This window comes from Gorilla gorilla, chromosome 1, assembly GCF_029281585.2.
Source record: "Gorilla gorilla gorilla isolate KB3781 chromosome 1, NHGRI_mGorGor1-v2.1_pri, whole genome shotgun sequence".
NCBI lineage: Eukaryota > Metazoa > Chordata > Mammalia > Primates > Hominidae > Gorilla > Gorilla gorilla.
Genome location: NC_073224.2, coordinates 59,620,979 through 59,643,169, shown reverse-complemented (window position 1 = coordinate 59,643,169; position 22,191 = coordinate 59,620,979). Strand labels below are relative to the sequence as shown.

The 22,191-nt window shown below is 34.9% G+C and overlaps 1 protein-coding gene and 1 long non-coding RNA gene across 6 annotated transcripts in view; one reads left to right on the top strand and one right to left on the bottom strand.

Annotated features, from left to right (window-relative positions):
• Positions 1-22,191, bottom strand: part of ASPM (assembly factor for spindle microtubules) — a 62,454-nt gene that overhangs the window by 37,473 nt on the left and 2,790 nt on the right. For 4 of the 5 annotated variants that reach the window (XM_019022509.4, XM_055385997.2, XM_055386966.2 and 1 more), the window contains 14 exon segments: positions 20,595-22,071; positions 18,043-18,147; positions 13,381-13,527; positions 11,635-11,880; positions 10,570-10,637; positions 8,196-8,337; positions 7,468-7,598; positions 6,777-6,952; positions 3,347-3,492; positions 3,171-3,256; positions 2,436-2,657; positions 685-892; positions 456-598; positions 212-340 (listed from right to left, as the gene is read on the bottom strand). In XM_019022509.4, the coding sequence (XP_018878054.3) occupies positions 212-340; positions 456-598; positions 685-892; positions 2,436-2,657; positions 3,171-3,256; positions 3,347-3,492; positions 6,777-6,952; positions 7,468-7,598; positions 8,196-8,337; positions 10,570-10,637; positions 11,635-11,880; positions 13,381-13,527; positions 18,043-18,147; positions 20,595-22,071 (3,426 nt within the window). 5 annotated transcript variants of the gene reach the window in all.
• The window catches only part of LOC129531705 (uncharacterized), a 40,998-nt gene that overhangs the window by 16,604 nt on the left and 2,203 nt on the right, over positions 1-22,191 (top strand). The window lies entirely within an intron of this gene.

Genomic DNA, 22,191 nt, shown 5'->3' with positions numbered 1-22,191 from the left:
GGACAGACTGGAAGATACATCAAATGAAGGGAATATTAGCAATTAGGGAGAAATACTCATACCTCCCCAACCCAAAATACATATACACAATTACTAAATTTATCTTAATAATGCCATACATCCATAAAATGTAAAATCATATAAAAAATCAATCAACAAATATCTTCTAAAGCATAATTCACACTATAGTAGTTTCATATTCTAGGAGTACCTGATGGCGTTTGAGATCTGTTTTTAGTTTATATTTTCTCCATGTTGTTTGTATGAGTCGAGCAGCTCTTATTTCTTTACGAAGATCCAAAAGCCTTGCACAAAGAAATGACAAATAGGTAATAACCACCTAAAAAAAACCCACAAAAGATAAAAACAGAATATCAACAGAGAATACAGTACTTACTATCATCTTCCGAGACTTTATTATTGAATTAATAATTAGAAACTCTTCTTTTACTTACCTTTTCATCTGGAATTGTATTTGACATATCTGAATGATTAATCATAGCAGGTATTCCACCAAGGTCTCTAACTGCAGACCTAACCAAGTGAAAATTTTTCTTTTCATTTTCTAGGAGCTCTTTGTATAGCTCTGAAGTATTTTCTATTATGTAGGAGGAAAGGAGAAATTAGCCGTAGCTTCAAATCAGACATGGCAAAAAATTGGAAAAGTAACCAAAAGGGACTAACCATGATCAAATGCTTTAAGTGACATATCCAGAGAACTGTCATCAGATTCAGATGATGAATTTAATACCACTGAACCAGTTTGCGTACATTCCACAGTTTGAGTAGTACGCTGACATATAGCGTCAAATGGCACATAGCAAGGATGGTAATGGTGGATCAGGTAACATAACACACGGCCATCTGAGAAAGACACTGTAAAATTCTCCACCTGATTGAAAATGCCAGAAAAACAATTAACCGCATTTAGAAAGTAATATAGACATAATGGTTTGCAGAATACCTGTGAATAATAAAGGCAGAGACTGGAGTGACAAATCTACAAGGCAAGTAATGGCAAGTTTGACTGGTAAACTCTAAAATTTAAAAGAAAAAAATAAAACACAGTATCCCCTAGAACTTTATGTGACAGCATGGCACATCCAACACCTTGATTTCAGACTTCTAACCTCTGGAACTGTGAGAGAATAAATTTCTACTTTAAGCCACCTAGTTTGTTGTAATTTGCTATGGTAGTCTTAGGAAACTACAACAACAAGCAATGAGAGTGGATTCTCGTTATTTGTGAATATTGAACCATTGCATAGAGGAGAAATATAAGGTTAGTGTCCTGTGAGCCTCTGGTTATAATATGTTTATCAACCAATCCGCACATAACCTTGTTCACAGGTGTTTCTGATTCAATAACACTAACTCATGGCCAACAGCATTATAATTCACGCCTGCATTAAAATTAGTTAATGTATATATTTTCTGTATATGGCACATCACAGTCTTCTCCTAAGAACACTAGACAGGGCTTCATTACTACACTTGAATAGAGCTTCATTACTACACTTGAAAGCCATTTTAAACAGGGAACTCACCAACAAAAAGCACAAAAATGCAAAAAAGTACAATGCTAAATAGGTCCTGAAAAGGACGCTTGTTTACAGTATAAGAGCTGAAACAAAAAGAGCACCACCTTGTTTGACATCAGCTGGCTATGAGGGCCCAGGCATTCACACACGTCAATAAATGACCACAAAATACTGCGACTACTAATTTTGGCATTAAAAAGAAATTTTAGCTAGTATGCAAATTCCAAATATGGAATTAATTAATACCGATTATCAACCATGGCTCTCTAGTATTTAGTTAAAACATAGAAGATTATCCATATGTTTAACAATTTTTGTACTAATAACTTCTTGGTATAATCATATTGCAAGGCTTACCATATTTAGCTATACATACTGTGTATCACTGTTTCTGTCTTATATTTATTACCAGATAGTTTATCCACGTGTTTAGGGGAAATTTTTTTCATATATTTACACTAAGAAGTATACTTCATACAGAAATACAGTGTCAACCTAACAAATGATTATAGAGAGACTCAAATTTTGTTCTTCTTCCTCTAACTAGTGGTAAGTTCTTAGTTGTCCCTTTCTGAATGTGGGCTTATTTGAATTGACCTTTATAATAATGATATGATTCTTTTATGTCCCAGTTCTATGCAAGCATCTTCTACTAAGACTTCCATCTAGGGCACATTTTTCTTTTCTTAGTGATAAAATTATCATGTATCACACAATTGGTGACAGATTAGATGAAATACAGTGTATGATAATACATTCACTCATTTGAGGGAAAGTTTGCTTACACAGATGAACTAAGAAATTCAAGAAAAGACTTCAGGCATTAAGTTTAAGTGACTTTCATCAAAATTTATTAACATATATTGGGTTAAAACAAAAAACAAAGAAACTTACCTTTTTATTATAGAAGGCACAAACAGCATTTACCCAATCCATCAATAACTTTATATTTTCACTATATTGTTCAAAGGAACCACTATCCCTTTTGCCTTTTTTCTTATTAATAAGATCATCAGAATGGCATGATAGTAGAGATATCGTTTTCTTTATACTCTTTGTGTGTTTTAGAAAGGCAATTTCTTCCTTTAATTGATCTAAGTTAAGGGAAATATCCACCTAAAACAAACACAAAAAAAGATAAATACCTTCATATTTTCCATAGATTATTTTTAACCCACAGAAATCAAAGTAATTGTCTTCTATTTAGAGAAACTGTAGATGTTTTAAACCAGGAAGTTAAAAAAATCAAAGAAAATAAAGTGCCTGAAATGGATATTTTAGTACAAAACAGTCACTTTTTTTTTCCCCAAAGGCAAACACCATCTACACTGAAGTGATAAAATGTTTAGTGGTTAAGAACATGGGATTTGGGGCCACATGGGATTTATCAATGATGTAAACTGTAGTTTCAGTTTCCTCATCTGAGAGGTAGACATAACACCTACTTTGCAGGTGTGGTGAAGATTAGATTGAAATATATATATATATAGCATTTATCACAGTTACTGGGGCAAAATAAACCTTATTAAATGATGGTTGTTGTTGTTATTCTTTATTAGATTCAAATTGTTTTTATAAATCAGTAATCAAAATTGATAAAAAATACAAGATGTAGCAAATGTATAATACCTGAAAAGCAAACGCTATTTTCCAAAGCAACCTGAGAGTTTTTTCTCTGTGCCTATCCACAATATCCTTAGATAGAATTGTATTTCCTATAAAAGAAAAGGTTGTCCATTAGCATAATATACGCACATATCAATATTCAGTGAGGAGAATAAGTTTTACCTCTACTCAGTTTTTACCATGCTCATCACTTAATTCAATTCCTCGTGATTTAAGAACTTGAAGAACAACGTCAACATTGTGCATCTTTTGAAGACGACTTATTGCCGGAATCCTGAGTTTCTTTGAGAGGTCCCAGTTCTGTGTGAGAAGTTCCATGGTTCGCCTGGCAGTAATAAAATGTTCAGATGAAATTATCATAAAAACGTATATGTAAAAACCCTTCACTGAAATATAGTTATTTCCCACATAAATCCCAACAGTTACAGGGCTTTATGATCAGAAAGACTTCAAAAAACTCTCTCAAAACTCTGTTGCTCCATAGTCGGCAAGTAGAGTTCTTATTTTAAGTTTGGGATTGAAGTGTGTGAACAGATGATAAGAAAATAAGATATACATATATAAATGCACACATCAACAAAATAATGGGGCTCTACAGAGAAGAGAAAGAAACGAAAGGACAGAAAAGAGAGGAGAGGGATGTAGAGCAGAGAGGAAGCACATTTATTGGGATGTACTATATTGTACACATCAAGCAAGTGCTTTATTTTCTTATTTTAGTTATCATGGTAAAGCCCACAATTAATTATTGTTAGATAAAGAAACTAAGGCCCATAGAGCTTAAATGAATTGCCTATGGTCATAGAGCTGGTAATGGCAAAACTAAGATGAGACCTAAAATCCAGTTTTACTAGTTTCCACAGTAATTCCTATATATATATAAATATATGTATATATACACACACGAATATTTGAGTATCTACCTAACAAAGACAGAAAAAGCAAGCCCCAACTGATTTCTGTCTTTAACAAAAAGCTGGTAGAATTACTTATACAACCATAGTCTCTAAAGAAAGGGACTTAAGATAATTCTAGGCCAACCATCCAGTCAACTGTAGACCAACCCATCACTCATGGCATTAATAGAGTAACCATCCCAAAGCATTCTCAAGTGACTTCAAAGATTTATAAAACAGTCATTTTGCTGACACTTATCAAAACAGAAATTTGGTTATACAAGATTGATCTCTTAACTACTTAGAATTCCTAACCGACTAAATAACATCAACATCCAACAGTGCTAAATCCTCAGTAACTCCTGTAAAAGCATAAAAATGGGCTTTCTGGCCAGCCGCGGTGGCTCACGCCTGTAATCCCAACACTTTGGGAGGCTGAGGTGGGTGGATACCTGAGGTCAGGAGTTCAAGACCAGCCTGGCCAACATGGTGAAACCCCGTCTCCACTGAAAATACAAAAATTAAATAGGCATGGTGGTGCACACCTGTAGTCCCAGCTACTCATGGAGCTGAGGCAGGAGAATCGCTTGAACACAGAGGCAGAGGCTGCAGTGAGCCGAGATCGTGCCCCTGCATGCCAGCCTGGGTGACAAGAGTGAGACTCTGTCTCAAAAAAAAAAAAAAAAAAAAAGGAGGGGGACTTTCTTTGTGGAAAAATAGCACTGAACATTAAACCAATCCTTGTTCCTCCTAGAAAGTGGAAAAAGTATAAAAACAATTCCTATTGGCCAGAATATTGATGTGGTAGCTTGAATTTATTAAATAAACAAATTAACCAGCTAAAAAAAATGTGAAATATTTTAAGCAAAATGATCTTAGCTTGTATGGAACTGCTAAAGTGAGACAAAGCTGCAGTAAAAAGACTATTAACTTGTGAGAATACCGATCAGAAAGAAAAGAATGTTCATGGAAATTTAGCCTAAAAGAAGGCAAGGGACATATAAACTGTTTTTCAAAAACCGGAGATTCATAAAAATCTAGGATCTCATCCTCATAAATGTCAAAGAATTCCTCCATTCTGGCCAAGCGGTCCTCTGACCTCTGCTTGAACCTTCCGACACTGTGAACCGGTTGTTTGATAAAGACACGTCTGAATATTGGCAAGTTTTTAAACCAAACCCACATTCATCTTCCTGAAACTTTCATTGTTCATGCATACTTATTTTGCTTGGCAATAAACAATTTAATCACCTTTTATTATAAGACAGTTCTTCAAATATCTGAAAACATTTATGTCCCAGAGTTTTCTCTTCTGTTCTATTTCTCTAAATATTCACAGTTCTTTCAACTGGTCTCCATGAAACATGGATATAAGGTTTTCTAGTTTATACTCTAAAGTTATCTCTAGTCGAAACAAAGAAATTAAAAAGTATATCCAAATAGCTTCTTTCCTATTCAGTTGAGTTTTAGACAACATGAATTTTAACATGAAGACTGCCTGCAATTAATTTTAGCTACAATATAAGCAATTTAAAATCTGACAAAAATGTACCAGGGTCAGCTAAAGAGTTTGGTAAGTTTTACTGTAGCAGAGATATTTTATAAAGACCATTAAATCTGTGCTCCCCATACGTCAACATTTAACTAGCTGTTTTGAGGCATAACAACTTCCTAAATACACAGAGAAAAAAACTTTCATTGCTTTAAAGAAATCTCTTGCCTTGACCCCAAAAGTGCTTCCTTGATAAGGATATAATATATATTTTGGAGAGTTCCCTAGAAATAAAATGAGTATCTCCAACCCAGATACCCTAAAGAGGCCAATCATGGCAAAATGCTAAAGGCCATTCCTTCTAAGCAAAACTGGCTATCCATCATACATACCAAAGCCAATTTTGAGCATTCCAGTTTGTTATTGAGGAAATATTGTGTAATTTGAAGTCAGATTTCATGAGTTTATGTCTCAATTCCACTGTGGAAAAACTTGGGCAATCTATTCTACCACTTCATCTTATTTTCCTCACATGTAAAACAAGGTTAATACTACTAAAAATGGTCTCAAATGATATAAAATTCATGAAACCACTGTCAATAAAAAGTGTCATTTTGGCCAGGCACGGTGGCTCATGCCTGTAATCCCAGAACTTTGGGAGGCTGAGGCAGGCGGATCACGAGGTCAGGAGATCGAGACCATCCTGGCTAACACAGTGAAACCCCGTCTCTACTAAAAATACAAAAAATTAGCTGGGCGTGGTGGTAGGCACCTGCAGTCCCAGCTACTCCGGAGGCTGAGGCAGGAGAATGGCTTGAACCCAGGAGGCAGGCTTGCAGTGAGCCGAGACCTTGCCAGTGCCCTCCAGACTGGGCAACAGAGCAAGACTCCGTCTCAAAAAAAAAAAAAAAAGTGTTATTTCAATGTTTGATATTTTAATTAGTTTAATGATCTTCCCAACTCCTATTCTGAGACATCAGTAATTATTATCCATGAGTCCCAGTCACATGCCATCAGGAAAAAAGGTGTGGATAGGAGACAAGGTTTCTGGACATAACATTGATGTACCACTTCCCTGAAAAAAAAAAAACCTCAATTTTTTTCAGTACTAAATTTATTGTACTACATGAAAGAGCAAGATTGAATAATTACAAAAAAAGTGTTTTCCAGAAAATGTTAGTCTATTCCATTAAGCAAAATAATTCTATTTCTTATACGTACACAAGGCGCACTCCACATTGCAAGTCTACAGCAAGATTTGTAACGGCAAAATCAAATTCATCAAATGGTGTCTGAACATGGTTAACAGGTAATCCCAATAAGCCAAGGTGACGGGAAAGGTCACCTTCACCACTTAGGAAATCTCGTGAAAAAGCCAAAAGGATTTCTTTACTAGCCTATAAAGAAATAAGTTCCAGATATTATATTCCAATATTATAATTTTGCTTATAATAAAAACAAATCCTCCAAATAATTCTGTACATATAAAAATAATATAAAAAGTTTCATATTATACATTAATAATGCAAATTTCATACATATTTCCAACTTAAGATCTTTCTAAAAGTTGCTCATAATAATACACTATAAAAACTAGCATTAACTTGATTATATACTACATCAAAATTAGGGAAGAAATTTTCTCAAAAATTAAATCTTCAGAAGCATAGTTTAATCCATTTTCAAGTCAAAATTAAGAGTAATGATAATGTGCTGATGAAAGGTAAACCAATAAAAACCAGGGATGGTTAGAATTACTGATGGGACTCACCAGACAGGCATTCCTATTTTACTCCCCTGAGTATTATTCTTTGGAAAACTAATTTTTTTCTAAAGAGAAAACATACCATAAAAGCAAGCAAAAGTCGTAAATGGGAAATATAAAATATAAAGCATAAAATGAAAAGCATACCTTGAATTCGGCATCTTTACAGAAGAGACAAGGATCATGATCAATGAGTCTGGAAATTTTAGCATAATCAAGAAAACAGACCAACAACAATAACTTTTTCAATGTAAACTTGGACAAAGCTTCTTCATGACCTTAAATAAAGTACAAAAAAGCACAGCAAGTTAATCTATGAAAGGTAGGTTTCATCTTAAAATATGATAATAATAATAATAAGGTGTTAGTAAAACAAAAAGTGTGGGGTAGCAAGCACAAATAAAACACTATGTGCCTTTTTTAGTGCTTTATGTGTATAAATCCATTTAATCCTCCCAATATCTCTATGGGACAAGTATGCACCACTTAATATTTTCAATTCATAGATGAGGAAACAGGCACAGAGGCATCAAGAGATTTAGTTGGTCTTACTCAACAAATATTTAATGAACACCTACTACATGCAGGCACCGTCGTAGGTGTTAGATATACAGTACCAAATTACAACAAACATGACCCCCATAGGACTTACAACCTACTGGGGGGAGAGGATGGGCAGAGACAACAGATAGAATTATAAATAGTGATGGAGGAATTAACGGGGAATGAGGGTGGAGGAAGGGAGAGTACAAGAAGCAGAGACTTATTTAGATTGGTTTCTTTGAGAAAGGAAAATGTAAACAGAAACAGGAAGAATGACAATAAGCCATTCATGTATAGTGTGGAGAGAATGTAGGAGAGGCAGAGATACTTACCATCTCTATACAGGTGAGGAACAGTGGGGTGTCTATACTCAGCTGCTATATCAGGATTCCAAAGTAGGCGATTCAGAATAAACATAGCCAACCCTGTGACATCACTGTTATCTTCCAAAGATATGAGTTCTCCATAAGTTGTCTGAAAATAAATTAAAGCCAAAGTCAGAATTATGCTATCTCTAAGAAACAAAGGGAAGTGACTGAGGAATGGCAGACCATAACCTAAGGAACTGGCAATGTTCTACTTTCTCAATGACATGGTTATTTGCTAAATAACTTCTTTAAACTACGCATATATGATTTATGTATATCTTATTGTATATAGTATATGTTGTAATGCAAAAAGACAAAGCTCAGGACTAAGATAAGTCTTAATCATCTGACAAGCAACATTCCCATTTTAATTTTTTCATTTAAGTTAAAGAACTATCAAATATAGGCATGTTGCTCAAATTTATTTATAACTGTCCCATTAAGTACATCGTGAAGTTATAACAGAAACCTAAATATTCACATTTTTATGATAGTTATCAATGTAGAAAACATCTGCAAATCATCCAAGATAATTTGGAAAGCAAAGGGCTGTTTATAATCAATGATTTAAATATAAAATTAGTTTAACATTAGCATGCTTATTATTAATAATTTTTAAAGCAATTAGAAAAAACTTAAAAAATATCAAATTCTGCAACCCTACATTGACAAAATATAAAGATTAAAGCATGGAAAAGTATTAATTATTACCTACCAAAATAGAGGAATTTAACTTTATTTACTTTTTTTGGCCTTTGAAATTTTCTTAAAATCCTCATGTACATTTATTTAAAGAATCCTAGGGTGTAGTAATAAGGTACCTGTAAAAAGATTATACATCCCCACCACCTGCCATAAATTTGCTGTGACTTGTGGGAGGTTAATACATTCCTAACTAGTTTGTGCTTAGCTACATAACGTGCTTTGGCCAATGGAATGTGGGTGGAGATGATACAAATTACATCCAAGAGGTTTTAAAAAGCATTGCAAGGTTCCACACAAAGTTCTTGATTTTATTTTTGCCACAAAAAAGCTATGTCCCAAATATGGGGGGCTCTATTTCAATTAAGGTTCCAGAATTCTTTCATATGTGAAGCAGAGCTAGTTGATCTGTAACTTGCCAACTATTCAAAGGGAAAGGACACTGGAATTGAAATAAGAAATCCCAGCAATGACACCACAATGCTGTGTAACCACAGTAAGCTTATTATTTATTCTCTCTGGGCCTCAATTTATTGGTATATAAAAGTCAGATTATTACAAAGATCCTGTTCGGTCCCAAAGACTCTTCTATTCCAAAACCTGGAATAAACTGAAATAGTAATGGGAGACCCTACATTAAGAAGGTAAGAAACCTAGAAAAAATGTGAAAGCATACTAGCAAAAAACTAAAGAATACAGACGCACAAAAGATACTTTTAATAAAAATGTGTTTAAACAGCCAATTACTAATAGTATCTTTCTAATTCAGTTGGTTTCAACATTCTAGGTATTACAGAGCCAAGAACTATGTAAAGAATGCAAATCCTGATGACATTTTTATGAGTACTATTTAATCAGATTGGTATAGGTTCAACTCCTGACCAAATAATTGGCATAGGGCAAGTCACTTTTTTTTTTTTTTTGAGAAGGAGTCTCGCTCTGTCACCCAGGCCCAGGCTGGAGTGCAGTCACGCGATCTCGGCTAACTGCAAGCTCCACCTCCCGGGTTCCCATCATTCTCCTGCCTCAGCCTCCCAAGTAGCTGGGACTACACGCGCCCACCATCACGCCTGGCTAATTTTTTTGTATTTTTAGTAGAGATAGGGTTTCACCATGTTATCCAGGATGGTCTCCATCTCCTGACCTCACGATCAGCTCACCTCAGTCTCCCAAAGTGCTCGGATTACAGCATGAGCCACCACACCCGGCCAGGGCAAGTCGCTTTAACATCTAAGCTTCTGTTTCGTTAGTGAGGTGGAAATAATAATACATACTCCACTGGGTTTTAAGAAATTTAAATTAGAAAATGTATTCACAGCAGCCTCGTCTTGGCATTTGTAAATTTGCAAAAATGAGTTTACTATAGTTGTCATTACGTGCAACACCAAATTATGTTTAAAGAGACTGTACAGTAAAATGTTGTATTACAATATGGTGTAATAATATATAATGGCATAGTCTATTTACCTAATAAGCATTTATTAACGGGTATTACATTTTATACTAAAAGATGAATCAAGCTAACCTAATGACTTTCAACTTTTATAAGTAAAACCACATTGTAATAAAATGAGTCTATTCTACAAAAACTATATAATAAAAAAAATTATTTTAGAAACCTGAAATGTATGCTTACCTCTAGACCAATTCGAAGCCACAAAGGATTGTAGGACAACAGCCAATTCAGGACTTTCTGACGTTCTCCTGAAATGCATGTCAAAGGCAAATAAGTTCAAATCAATAATCAAATAGAGACAAGAAATAAAACTTCAAGGAGAGTATATCAGTGGGAAAAAAATACTTGCTTATATGAAATAAGTTAATTTAAATAAAATACACTTATAGTCTTAAATATACATGATCATATTCAAGTATGTGGGATTTTTGGCAGCAAAGCTAAAGCATGTATACCTAGTTTTGAAATACAAAATCTCTTGGGGACATCAGTATCTGGAAGAGATACCTGCATTCTTATGTTCATTGCAGCATTATCCACAATATCCAAGATATGGAATCAATCTAAGTGTCCATTAGTGAATAAGTGGATAAAGAAAATGAGGGGTATGTGTATGTGTGTGTACGTATATATACAAATAAATATATATGATAAATATATATATATTTATATATAATGAAGTACTATTCAGTCTTAAAAATGAAAATCCTGTCACTTGTGATAACATGGATCAATCTGGAGGATATTATGCAAACTGAAATAGCCTAAGCACAGAAAAACAAATACTGTATGATCTCATTTATATGTGAAATCTAAACAAGTTGAATTTATAGAAGCACAGAGAATGGTGGTTGCCAGAGAACGGGGTAGAGGGACTGGGGCGATGTTGTCAAAGGAGTATAAAGTTTCAGTTATGCAGGATGAATAAATTCTGGAGATCGAATGTACACCATGACGACTATAGTTAATAACAGTGACTTGTATACTTGAAATTTGCTGAGAGTACTTCTTAAATGTTTTCACCACACATACACACAAGAAGGTAACTATGTGAGTAGATACATTAATTAGCTTGATTGTTATAATCATTTAATAATATATACATATATCAACATCATGTTGTATACCTTAAATATATGCCATTTTTACCTGTCAATTATATGTCAATAAAGCCGGGGGAAAAAAACACAAAATCTCTTGAATGTTTTCAAAGAATTAATGTCAAGATTTCTGCAATCTTCTTACCCACATCTTTCCATAGGTGTCTATCTTTTCGAACAATTAACCGCCTAGCTTCAATTTCAATTTCAAGCTTTTTAATAGCTTTAACCATTTTTTCAGAAGTAAACAAACGGCATGCTGCACGACGTAGTCTGTTTAACCTACACCGAGCAGTATAAGCTCTGAGAGACATTTCCTCTTTTGTAGGTGCTCTAGGAACACTTATTTTATGTTGATTCTCTATTCCCAAAAGAAGAGTAGCAGCATTTACTGGGTAAAAACAAAAGAAAGAATGTTTCTGGTTAAACAATATCTCTACATATCCTTAAATCCAGCAATAAAATGCAATTTCAGACAGTAAAAACAATCTATTCCTCACCCCCTCCAAGCTTACTCCTTAGGCCAGTCTATCATCGCAACCTGTTAGCTCTACCTGCAAAATGTATTCCAAGTCTAGCCACTTTTCACCGCCTCTACTATCACAAATTCAAACACGATTATCTCTAATCCAGACTAATGAATTAACTTCCTCACTGGTTTATCTGTCCCCATCCTTTTTATAAATTAATAAAAGTCAAGTTTCTAAGGAATATAATTTTTAAAAATCAATTGAATTTTGAAATGTAATTTAATCTTTTATAAAACACATTTTCTTTTAAGAAAAGAACGAAAAATGGGGCTTTGCTCCCTTTTGGAAAAAAAACAACTTTTTTTCTTTTTTTTTAAGTGATCTCTAAGATCACTGCTTAGAGAGCATCTAATTCAAAGACCCTTTTAATACAAAAATCCAGCCAGGTACAATTGCTCACACCTGTAATCCCAGCCTTTTGGGAGGCCAACGCAGGTGAATTCCTCGAGCCTAGGAGTTCAAGACCAACTCTGGCAACATAGCAAGAACTCTTCTATTCAAAAATAAAAAATAATAAAAAAAAAAAACTAGCCAGGCATGGTGGCGTGCACTTGTAGTCACAACTACTCAGGAGGTTGAGGGAGCAAGATTGCTTGAGCCTGGGAAGTGGAGGCTGCAGTGAGCTGTGATCACGCCAATGCACTCCAGACTGGGTGAGGGAGTGAGACCTTGTCTCCAACAGCAAAAAAGAAAAAAAAATCCTATACACATGCTTCTCTGACAAAAATAAATCAGTGTCTGTCTGAACACCAGAATAGGAAAATCATCACTTTAAAAGTTAGCCTATATGATGATTTGACAATTTAAACATTCATAAGAATTTTTCCTTATCTTCAGCTGAAATTGATCCCTATAACTTCTATGCAAGAGCTGCACAAAAGTTAAGTTTCCTTCTCTTTCACAAGAAAACACTTCAAATGTTTGAAAGGCACATCTCTAGCTGGTCCCTTTCCCAAGTTTTCTCTTTTCCAGAACAAACACTGAAATGTTTAAAAATTCCTCATATGAATTGGCGTTTAGTTTCCTCATAATCCTATAGCTTTCCAACATACTTCTTAAACTAAGGTATTGAACAGTGGGGACAATATGCCCAAAGTGGGCAGGCCACACAGGACTGATTGCATTGACTGATGAGAGAGAATAGAGAACAAAAAGTATATTTCAGTACTTTTGGTAAAGAAAATCTACATATATAAATTTATGTAAATAAAAATTCTTACCTATACAAGCATTTAGGCTAATGAACAGGGAATTATGCCATTAATTATAATAACTATGTATAATTAAAGAATGACAAACGATGTTAAAAATCTTTATCTGTTAAAAGTATTATTAAATTTAAACATTAATTTAACGTTTACCTTCAGAAATATTTGTTTTTACAGTGAAGTCATCAGGGGTTAATATAAAATTTAACCACCAAGTGAAGCCCTGTTCCTGCTTTTCCTTCCAGCGTTCATCATAAAACATGTTTTTTGCAGCAAATGGCATCGGGTGTCTGGGAATATCTAAGAATACAATTAGGTTACTGCATAACAAAATTTCCTTTAACTTATTGTACAATATACAGCAAAAGTCATTTTTACTAGCAATACCATCTTTAAAACACTGAACAATATTTGCTTTTCTACTACTTGCAGGAAAGAGCTGAAAGCATTTTGGGTAAGAAATGTAATCAGAGCAAAATGGGGAAAAGTAAAGCGATATTTCCTGGTTATTTAACACTAAACCACCATGAGTCAACTACATTAAAGTCTGATAGAATATCTTTTTTATAATTGATGCATAATAGATGTACATAATTTTGTGGTACATGTGATAATATATTCATAGAATTTATACAAATCAGGTCAGAGTACTTGGGATATCCATCACCTTAAATATGTCTCTTTTTTTTTTTTTTTTTTTTTTGCCTTTTTGGTAGAATGATTTATTTTATTTTGGGTCTTTACCAAGTAATGAGATTGCTGGGTAAATGGTAGTCCTGGGCAGATTGCTTGAGGCCAGGGGTTTGTAACCAGCCTGGGCAACATGGCAAAACCCCGTCTCTACCAAAAACACAAATAAACTAGCTGGGCATGGTGGCACATGCCTGTAGCCCCAGCTACCTGGGAGGCCAAGACGGGAGAATCACCCAAACCCAAGAGATGGAGAGCCAAGATCACACCACTGCACTCCAGCCTGGGCAACAGAACAGGACCCTCTCCCAAAAAAACAAAACAAAAAGACAATGTGAAAATCTTGAAAGCTCAGAGAGAAGAGCAATTCTCACAGACAAGGGATCTGGATAACATTAGCAGCTGATTTCTCAGCAGAAAACTTGAAGGCCAGTAGGCAGTGGATTATGTATTTAAAATAATGAAGAAACCTGTCAATTGAGAAACTGATAGCTGGAAAACCTGTCCTTCAAAAATAAGGGAGAAATTAAGACATTTCTAGATTTTTTTTAAAGCTGAAAAAATCCATTTATCTCTAAATTTGCCATACAAGAAGCATTAAAGTCCTTCAGGTTGAAATAAATGAACTCTAGACAGTAACTATATAAGTAAATAAGCAAGCTATATGAATATATAAAGCTCTCTGGTAAAGGTAAATATATAAACAAGCATAAAAACAGTATTATTGTAATTTTGGTTTGTAACTCCGCTTTTTATTTTCTACAGGATTTAAAAGGCAAATGCATAAAATGTAATTATAAATATGTTAGGTGGTGTACAATGAATAAAGATATAATTTGTGACATCAATAACCTAAAAAGAGTAGAGCTATATAGCAGTAGAATTTTGGTATGTGATTGAAGTTAAGTTGAAATAAATTCAAATTAGAATGTTATAACTCTAGGATGTTATATGTAATTTTCATAGTAAACAAAAACAAAATATACATAGAATATACACAAAAGGAAATGAGAAGAGAAACAAAACTTGTCACTACAAAAAAAATCAACTAAAGATAAAAGAAGTTAACAACTGAGAAAATGACTGGCAAAAATCAGTAACTCTAACTTATTAAAACTCTCCATGCTACATAAATCTGGAAACTCTATTTCACATAAAACTGGAGCTGAAAGAGACAAATATTTACTTATAAAATTAAAAGTTATATGGGAAACAAACACTAATTTTTTTTAGAAAAAATATGAACAGAGTAAAAATATGCCTTATAGTTATCATATAATATCATGTTTTATAGCTCTGGGAAAATAGAAAATAAAATGTTCTGTTACATGAATCCTTCTGTGCCCTAAAAAAACCCTATGGATCATACTATTATTACCTAAAAAGTCTATTCTCAAATGCAGCAGAGTGATAATTTTTATCAGGTAGATATTATTTTTAGATATGGAATAATATTGGTGATTTCAATTTTAATAACATTGGATTAAGATGAAAGAATGAGAAGATAAAGGTCCCTCAGCAATATAACTCACAAACATGTTCAGAAGCAGTAAGAAGTCACATTAATTATTTTTTGAAAGTCAATAATCTACATTTTTAATTTATGCATATAGCATAGATAATGTACTATTGCTGGGTCCATTTATTCAAGGAATAATTGCCGCTATGTGTCAGACATTGTTCTAGGCCTAGGAATGGACACTTAAGTGAATAAAGCAAAGATTCTGGTTCTTGTAGTTTCCATTAAAAGACCATTTAGTAAAATTTTTCTTCCCCCAAATTATAAAATCTGTAAGATGATTTAACAACATGTATAAAAGTCATCGTGGGCCGGGCATGGTGGCTCATACCAGGTGTAGTGACTCATAGCGCTCTGTCACTCATGCTGGAGTGCAGTGGCACAATCTCTGTTCACTGCACCTCTGCCTCCTGGGTACAAGCGACTCTCCCGCCTCAGCCTTCCGAGTAGCAGGGACTACAGGTGCACGCCATCATGCCCAGCCAACTTCTGAATTATCAGTAGGGACGGGGTTTCACCATGCCAGCCGGGCAGGTCACAAACTCCTGACCTCAAGTGATCCGCCCACTTTGGCCTCCCAAAGTGCTGGGACCACAGGCATAAGCCACTACACCCAGCCTTATTTTTACAACTTTGATAACTTTAGCGTATACCCCAAATCTGTAAGACATAATATTATCATTCAAATGCAACTCATGGCTTCTCATTGTACTCTGATTTTCTCTAGCTTTTGAATTCTTTATTCTAATATCAGTTTTAAGTCTGACATAAAAGCATGAGAGTTCTAATCAAAATCCAATCTTTTATCATAATAAAAACTATCAAGAAATTATTAGAATTTAAAAAGGAAAATAGGCCTATTAATTAGATTTGTATAACATAATATTTTATGCCTATGAGTCCCCAACAAAGCCTCAAGCTTCTATTTAGATATAAAATGTAAAAGTCACTACTGGATCCACAAGCAGGACTATGGTAAAGAAATTTCTCCACCTAAACTGCTCCTTTAACATGATGTTACATGTTTGTTTTTTCATTTTGGCAAATATTGATTGAATGTCATCTTTGTGTTAGTCTACGTCCTAAATGCCAGGATACAGAATCTGAAAAGATGGACACAGGACCTGTCTTCAGGGAGTTCACACCTTTTTATTTCTTGAGATGGAGTCCCGCCCTTGTCGCCCAGGCTGGAGTGCAATGGCAAGATACCGGCTCACTGCAACCTCCACCTCTGGAGCCCAAGTGACTCTCCCAGCCTCCCAAGCAGCTGGGACCACAGGTACCGGCCACCAAGCCCAGCCAACTCTTGTATTCCCAGCAGAGACAGGGCCTCATCATCCTGGTCAGGCTGGTCTTGAACTCCTGACCTCAGGTGGTCCACCTGCCTCAGCCTCCCAAAGCGCTGGGATCACAGGCATGAGCCACCACGCCCCACTAGGAGTTCACATTTTAGTTAGGGAAAATATACAATAAGCAAGCCAATTTTTAAAATGAGAACTTCAATCAGAGTTAAATGCTACAAATACAATCACAGGAAGCTGGGATGTAGAATGATAGGGCTCTCAAACAGAAAATTAAGAGAAACGATTATTTCTTACGATGTTTGTCTTTCTTTGTATTGGTGCTCAGCTGAGTCTGCAGTGCCTCAGAAGCAGCCTTCATTTTATAAAAAATCTATTATTTCTCCTTCCAGTTGTTTTTTCTCATCTTCGAGCTTCCTTATCTCCTCCTGTTGAATCATTTTAAGATGCTCGAACTTGTCCTGCAGCTCTTTTTCAGCTTCTTTCTCCTTGACTCGCTGCATAAATCTGTTTCAACTCTTCTTCCCTCTGACACTGATCATAGCACTCTTGTCTTTTGGCTTCAAAGATTTCTTGAAAACTAACTGGCTGGTTGTCTGGGCCCACATCTGTAAAGCCCATTTTCTGCAGTTTTTGGTACCTACAGCATTCATAGTGCTGAGTGTGGGTTTTTCTTTTAGATTTTCCACATTGGTACGAAGAAGCATATCTTGGAGCTTAACGAAGTCACAGTGATTTTCATTTTCCACTTGGAAAACTCCCCAAGGCTAGTGACGGCCTCTGACCATCCTTTTACCAACTTTCACTTCATCCATACTCCCTACCACAGCAAAGGGTAACAGCCCATGTTTTTGGCCGGGCGTGGTGGCTCACGCCTGAAATCCCAGCACCCTGCGAGGCGAGGGGAGGGATCACGAGGTCAGGAGATTGCCCGACCACCCCGGCCAACACGGTGAAACCCCGTCTCCACTAAAAATACAAAAAAATTAGCCGGGCATGGTGGTGGGTGCCCGCAGTCCAAATATCTGTCTTTTCTTTATGCTAGAAACATCAGTTATTCTCTTCTAGCTATTTTGAAATATACAATAATTACTATAGTGACCCTACTGATCTATTGAACATTTGGTCTTTATTTCTTTTATCAAACAGAAAGTTGACACAATATCCTGTCATTTTAATACACACTTTAACAATTCTTCCAGGCTGTTATTCAACAACAAAAATCAATTCATTTCCATGTGAAATGCAATTAATGCTTCATTCGATGTCATGTTTTCAGAGAGTTTAAGTGTAATAAATACTTGCCTGTTTTTAATGGTTTTATGAAGGTCAAATTGGACTGTGCCACAGCGATAATGGGTTTTGTCCTTTTGTTTGTTTTAGAAATTGGAGTTCTGAATATTGATAAATCTAAAATAAATTAGAAAACAAAACTAAGAGCATTAAAATATAAATTCCCTAAATAGGTCAGTGATTTGAAAGTTAAAGTTTGGGTTCTTCACAATCATATTCATTTAGCAAACAATAACCACTGTACTCCAGGCACTAATGCTATGAATTCAGTGGTTTATCAAACCAACATCCAGAAGTCACAGACCATAAACCACAATTTATTTTGTGTTTACAGAGGCTAAAGTCTAGATTCAACCAAAACTTATTGTGTCTGTATATTCCAGACTCTCTACGAGGTGCTGAGAATATGCAGAATTGAAAAATATGGTCCCAGCCCTGAAGTAGTTCTCAGTTTGGTAAAAAAAGAAGTTAAAAATGGTAGAAGAGCCTTCCCAGATGGGAATCTACTTGAGTTAACTTATGAAATTAAAATTAGGCATGAGGAATGTGGCCTGTTGCCAGAACTGCAATAAGGACGAAGCAAAGAATACACGTAGGAAATGACATACAAGAGGTTGGAAGAGGTAGGGAGGAGTTCAATAATATTCAAAATAATAGTGGCAGCTAATACTTAAATACTTTGTGCCAGGCACTATCATAATCTTTTTCTCAGTTATGAGAACAAATTTATGAGAAGTGTACTATTATTACCACAATGTATATAATTAGGATACTGAGGCTTTGAGCAATTAAGCCACATGGTCTAAGGTCACATAAGCTAGTAAGTAGCAAAGATTTGAACAAAGGCAGTACAGTTACAGAACCTCCACTATTAATCACTTTGAAGCACCTTCTATGCTAGTGAAGAATTTTAATCAAGGAAGTAAAAACCCTCATTTATATTTAAGAAAACAGTATGGACAATGGAATGAACAGGGTCAAGATTAGAAACAGAAAATTACAAAGCAGTTATTACAATGACCCAAGGTGGATATGGTGAGACAAATTAAAACAGAGTCAATGGAGACAAATCAGAGGAGAGTTATTTTAATAGTGGAAGAAACAACCCTTAATACCAACTTATTAGAAAAGTGATAGAGAATAACAGGCTGATTCCCAAATATGTAACCAAGATGGTTGATATAATGCCAGGTGGCTACCAAAGAAAATGCAATACAAATTGCAGTAGCAAATAACCTATTGGAATAGCAGTTCACTCTTTCAAAAACAGGTTTCACAACAAAATATACTGCTACTAAATATAAGCAAAGAGCCAATAAGAGCAGGGGTCAGCAAACTACATCCATTCCCCATGAAAAACCCTCCCGACTGTTTTTGTATGTTCCAAGAGCTAAATATAGCTTTCACATTTGTAAAGAGTTAAAAAAAAAATGAAAATAATATTTCATAAAACACAAAACTTACATAAAGTTCAAATTTCGGTGTTTATGAATAAAATTTTACTGAAACACAGCCATACTCCTTGATTTGCACATTGTCTATGGCTGTTTTCCCACAAGTGCAGCAGAGTTGAGTAATTGCAGTGCAGATCTATATGGCCTGCAAAGCCTAAAATGTTTACTATCTGGACCAGTAGAGGAACAGTTTGCTTACCCTTGTTTTAAAGTAATCTCAAACCTATATCAATTGTGAAAATAAGGAACATGACTAAATTGCAACATAATACTTATTAGATTGTAAGGTTCTATGAATTGAACAATTAAAAAGTAAATTTCTAAGGAGAAATTCCTCATTCTTAAACCTTACAGAAATTAGTCCCTCTCCCTGCAACCATTTTCTTCTTTAGGAAGTCTTTCTTGGAACCGTCTCATACTTCCTTGCAATTTACACACAAACCCTCTGCTTCTGTGCTTCCTTAATTTCCTGAGCATAGCATAATCACAGGACTGAATGCAACTTGAGGACAGGAATTATCGCTTTCCTCCCTGTGTACACAGTGCCTAGAAAAATGCACATCACATAGTAGGTACCTTATCAGTCAAATAAATATATCTAGAAAAATGGCCTTCTCTGTTCCCTTAGATTTGTCAAGAGGTAGAAAGAGCCACTCTTGGTGACTTACTTGCCTCTCACATAGGCTCATAAATCAGATACCCAATATGTACAATTCTGATTCTAGACTAGAGGCTCAACCAGCTGGCTGCCTCAAACAAACAGTAGGTGTGAGTGTCGACCTTTCAGTGGCTTATTTGTTCATTTATTCACTTATCCATTCATTCAATTCATCTTTTATTGTACATCTTGTAGGAGATTAAAATAGGTATGTTCCTTACTATCAAAGAATTTGTTATCTGATCAGAACATATCTACAAGAAACAGCAAAAGCAAAGAAAAACCAGACAGATACAAGATGTCACATAAGCTGTATTCACATTTGCTAAGGAAATGTATCCAGCAAATAAGTAAAAACTATAATACAAGCTTATCAATAGCAGATTAACTAAACCAAAAGGAAGTATCCCCTTTACAGGCATACTTCAGTAGATTTCATAAACAAGACTCACCAGTTTTCTTCTTCAGGTTTAATTTCTCTCTGTTGCTAATATGTTTTGAGATGGGTGTTATCACATTTTTTGTTTTCTTAACAGCTGATGTTTTAGGCTCTGAGGGAGAAAAATGGATTCTTTTGATTTCTCGCACTTCTGTATGTTCTGTAACTGCAACTCTCACATTTGCATCTTCCATGCTTCCATCGCTCTTTCTTTTCCGAGCAACTGAAGCTGTTGTCGAAGAGGGTGCTACCTCGTTTTTATAACTCTTAGATTTACTTAATATTGGATCTATAATTGGAAGATAGGAATGAAAATCTTTTTCCTTTTGATTATTTATTACTTTTTCATGTTCACCCACTGCACTGTTGAGACATCTTTTTGCTTTTGGTTTATTAATCTCAGTTTGGTTTTCCCTGGTACAGGTGGCCTTCCTTTTAGTAACAGTGGCAGAAAGTATTGGCCGTCTCTTAGGTTGTTTATTGTGGCTATGACTAGAAATATCCTGAACTGCAGAAAATTTAGGATTATTTTGTTTTATAAAACTGTAGTAATTTGACTTCATTTCTACTATTTCTTCAAATATAGCTTTGGGAGATTTTGAACCCTGACATTCAGGAATACGTGGCGAAACTTCACTTTTTCTCCAATCTTCAGGTGACTGTGGGACTTGAGAATTTTCATTTGATAATGGTACTTTACATGTTTGCTGAGATGTACACACATATGCCATGTTATCTTTTAAAAACTGATTAGGGGATAAAATAGGATTAACTGACTCTGATTCTAGATCCTGATTTAGTCCATAATTATCTTTTATGAAAGAATCTGGACTTAAAATTTTCTGATAAATTTCATGTGCAATTGTTGATTCCAAATGCACAGGCTTTGAATTATCTTTCATAAACATATCTGATGAAAGACATGTTACTAATTCTAGTTCATTATTAGCTCCATGACTATTATTTACAAAAGAATCTGGACTTAGAAAATGTATTTGGCTTTGTGTAATGTTCAAAGTTGAAGAATAGTTGGGGGTAAGACTAAGTTTACTATTCTCTCCACTTTGGCCATTAACATTTACGGAATTAAAGGAAGTTTCAGTTACAGCTTTCTCATTAAAAGAAACTTTTGAAACGTTGGCACTGTGTACATTTAATAGTTCCCTATTTTCTGATGCATGAAGAGATGAATAGGTAGTAGATCGACGTACAGAGAGTGGCAAGCAAGTTGCACCATGGCATTCATTGAAAGCAGGGCTAATAGGTGATATGGGTATTTTATTTTCTTCAAGTGTTAAAGAATTGTTTTCTGTTGGGGGACCGCCTTCATTCATAGCCAAGTTTTCACAAGCTTGTAGTGGGCTCCTAACTCTGTCAACTTTTTGGGAAACACTAAATGTTTTATTAACATTTTGAATATTTGAAACCCTTCTGTTGTGACTTGTGGAGGCTGAAATTTTCTTCTTTTTAATGGTATCCCAAAGACTCCTCTGCAAAAATAAGGAAAATATACCAATTAAGTTTGTAGCTATTGAGTATTAAATAAGCAATATTACCTTTAAATAAGTAATATTACTTCAAGCCTGTTATCAAAATAAGTTTTATTTATT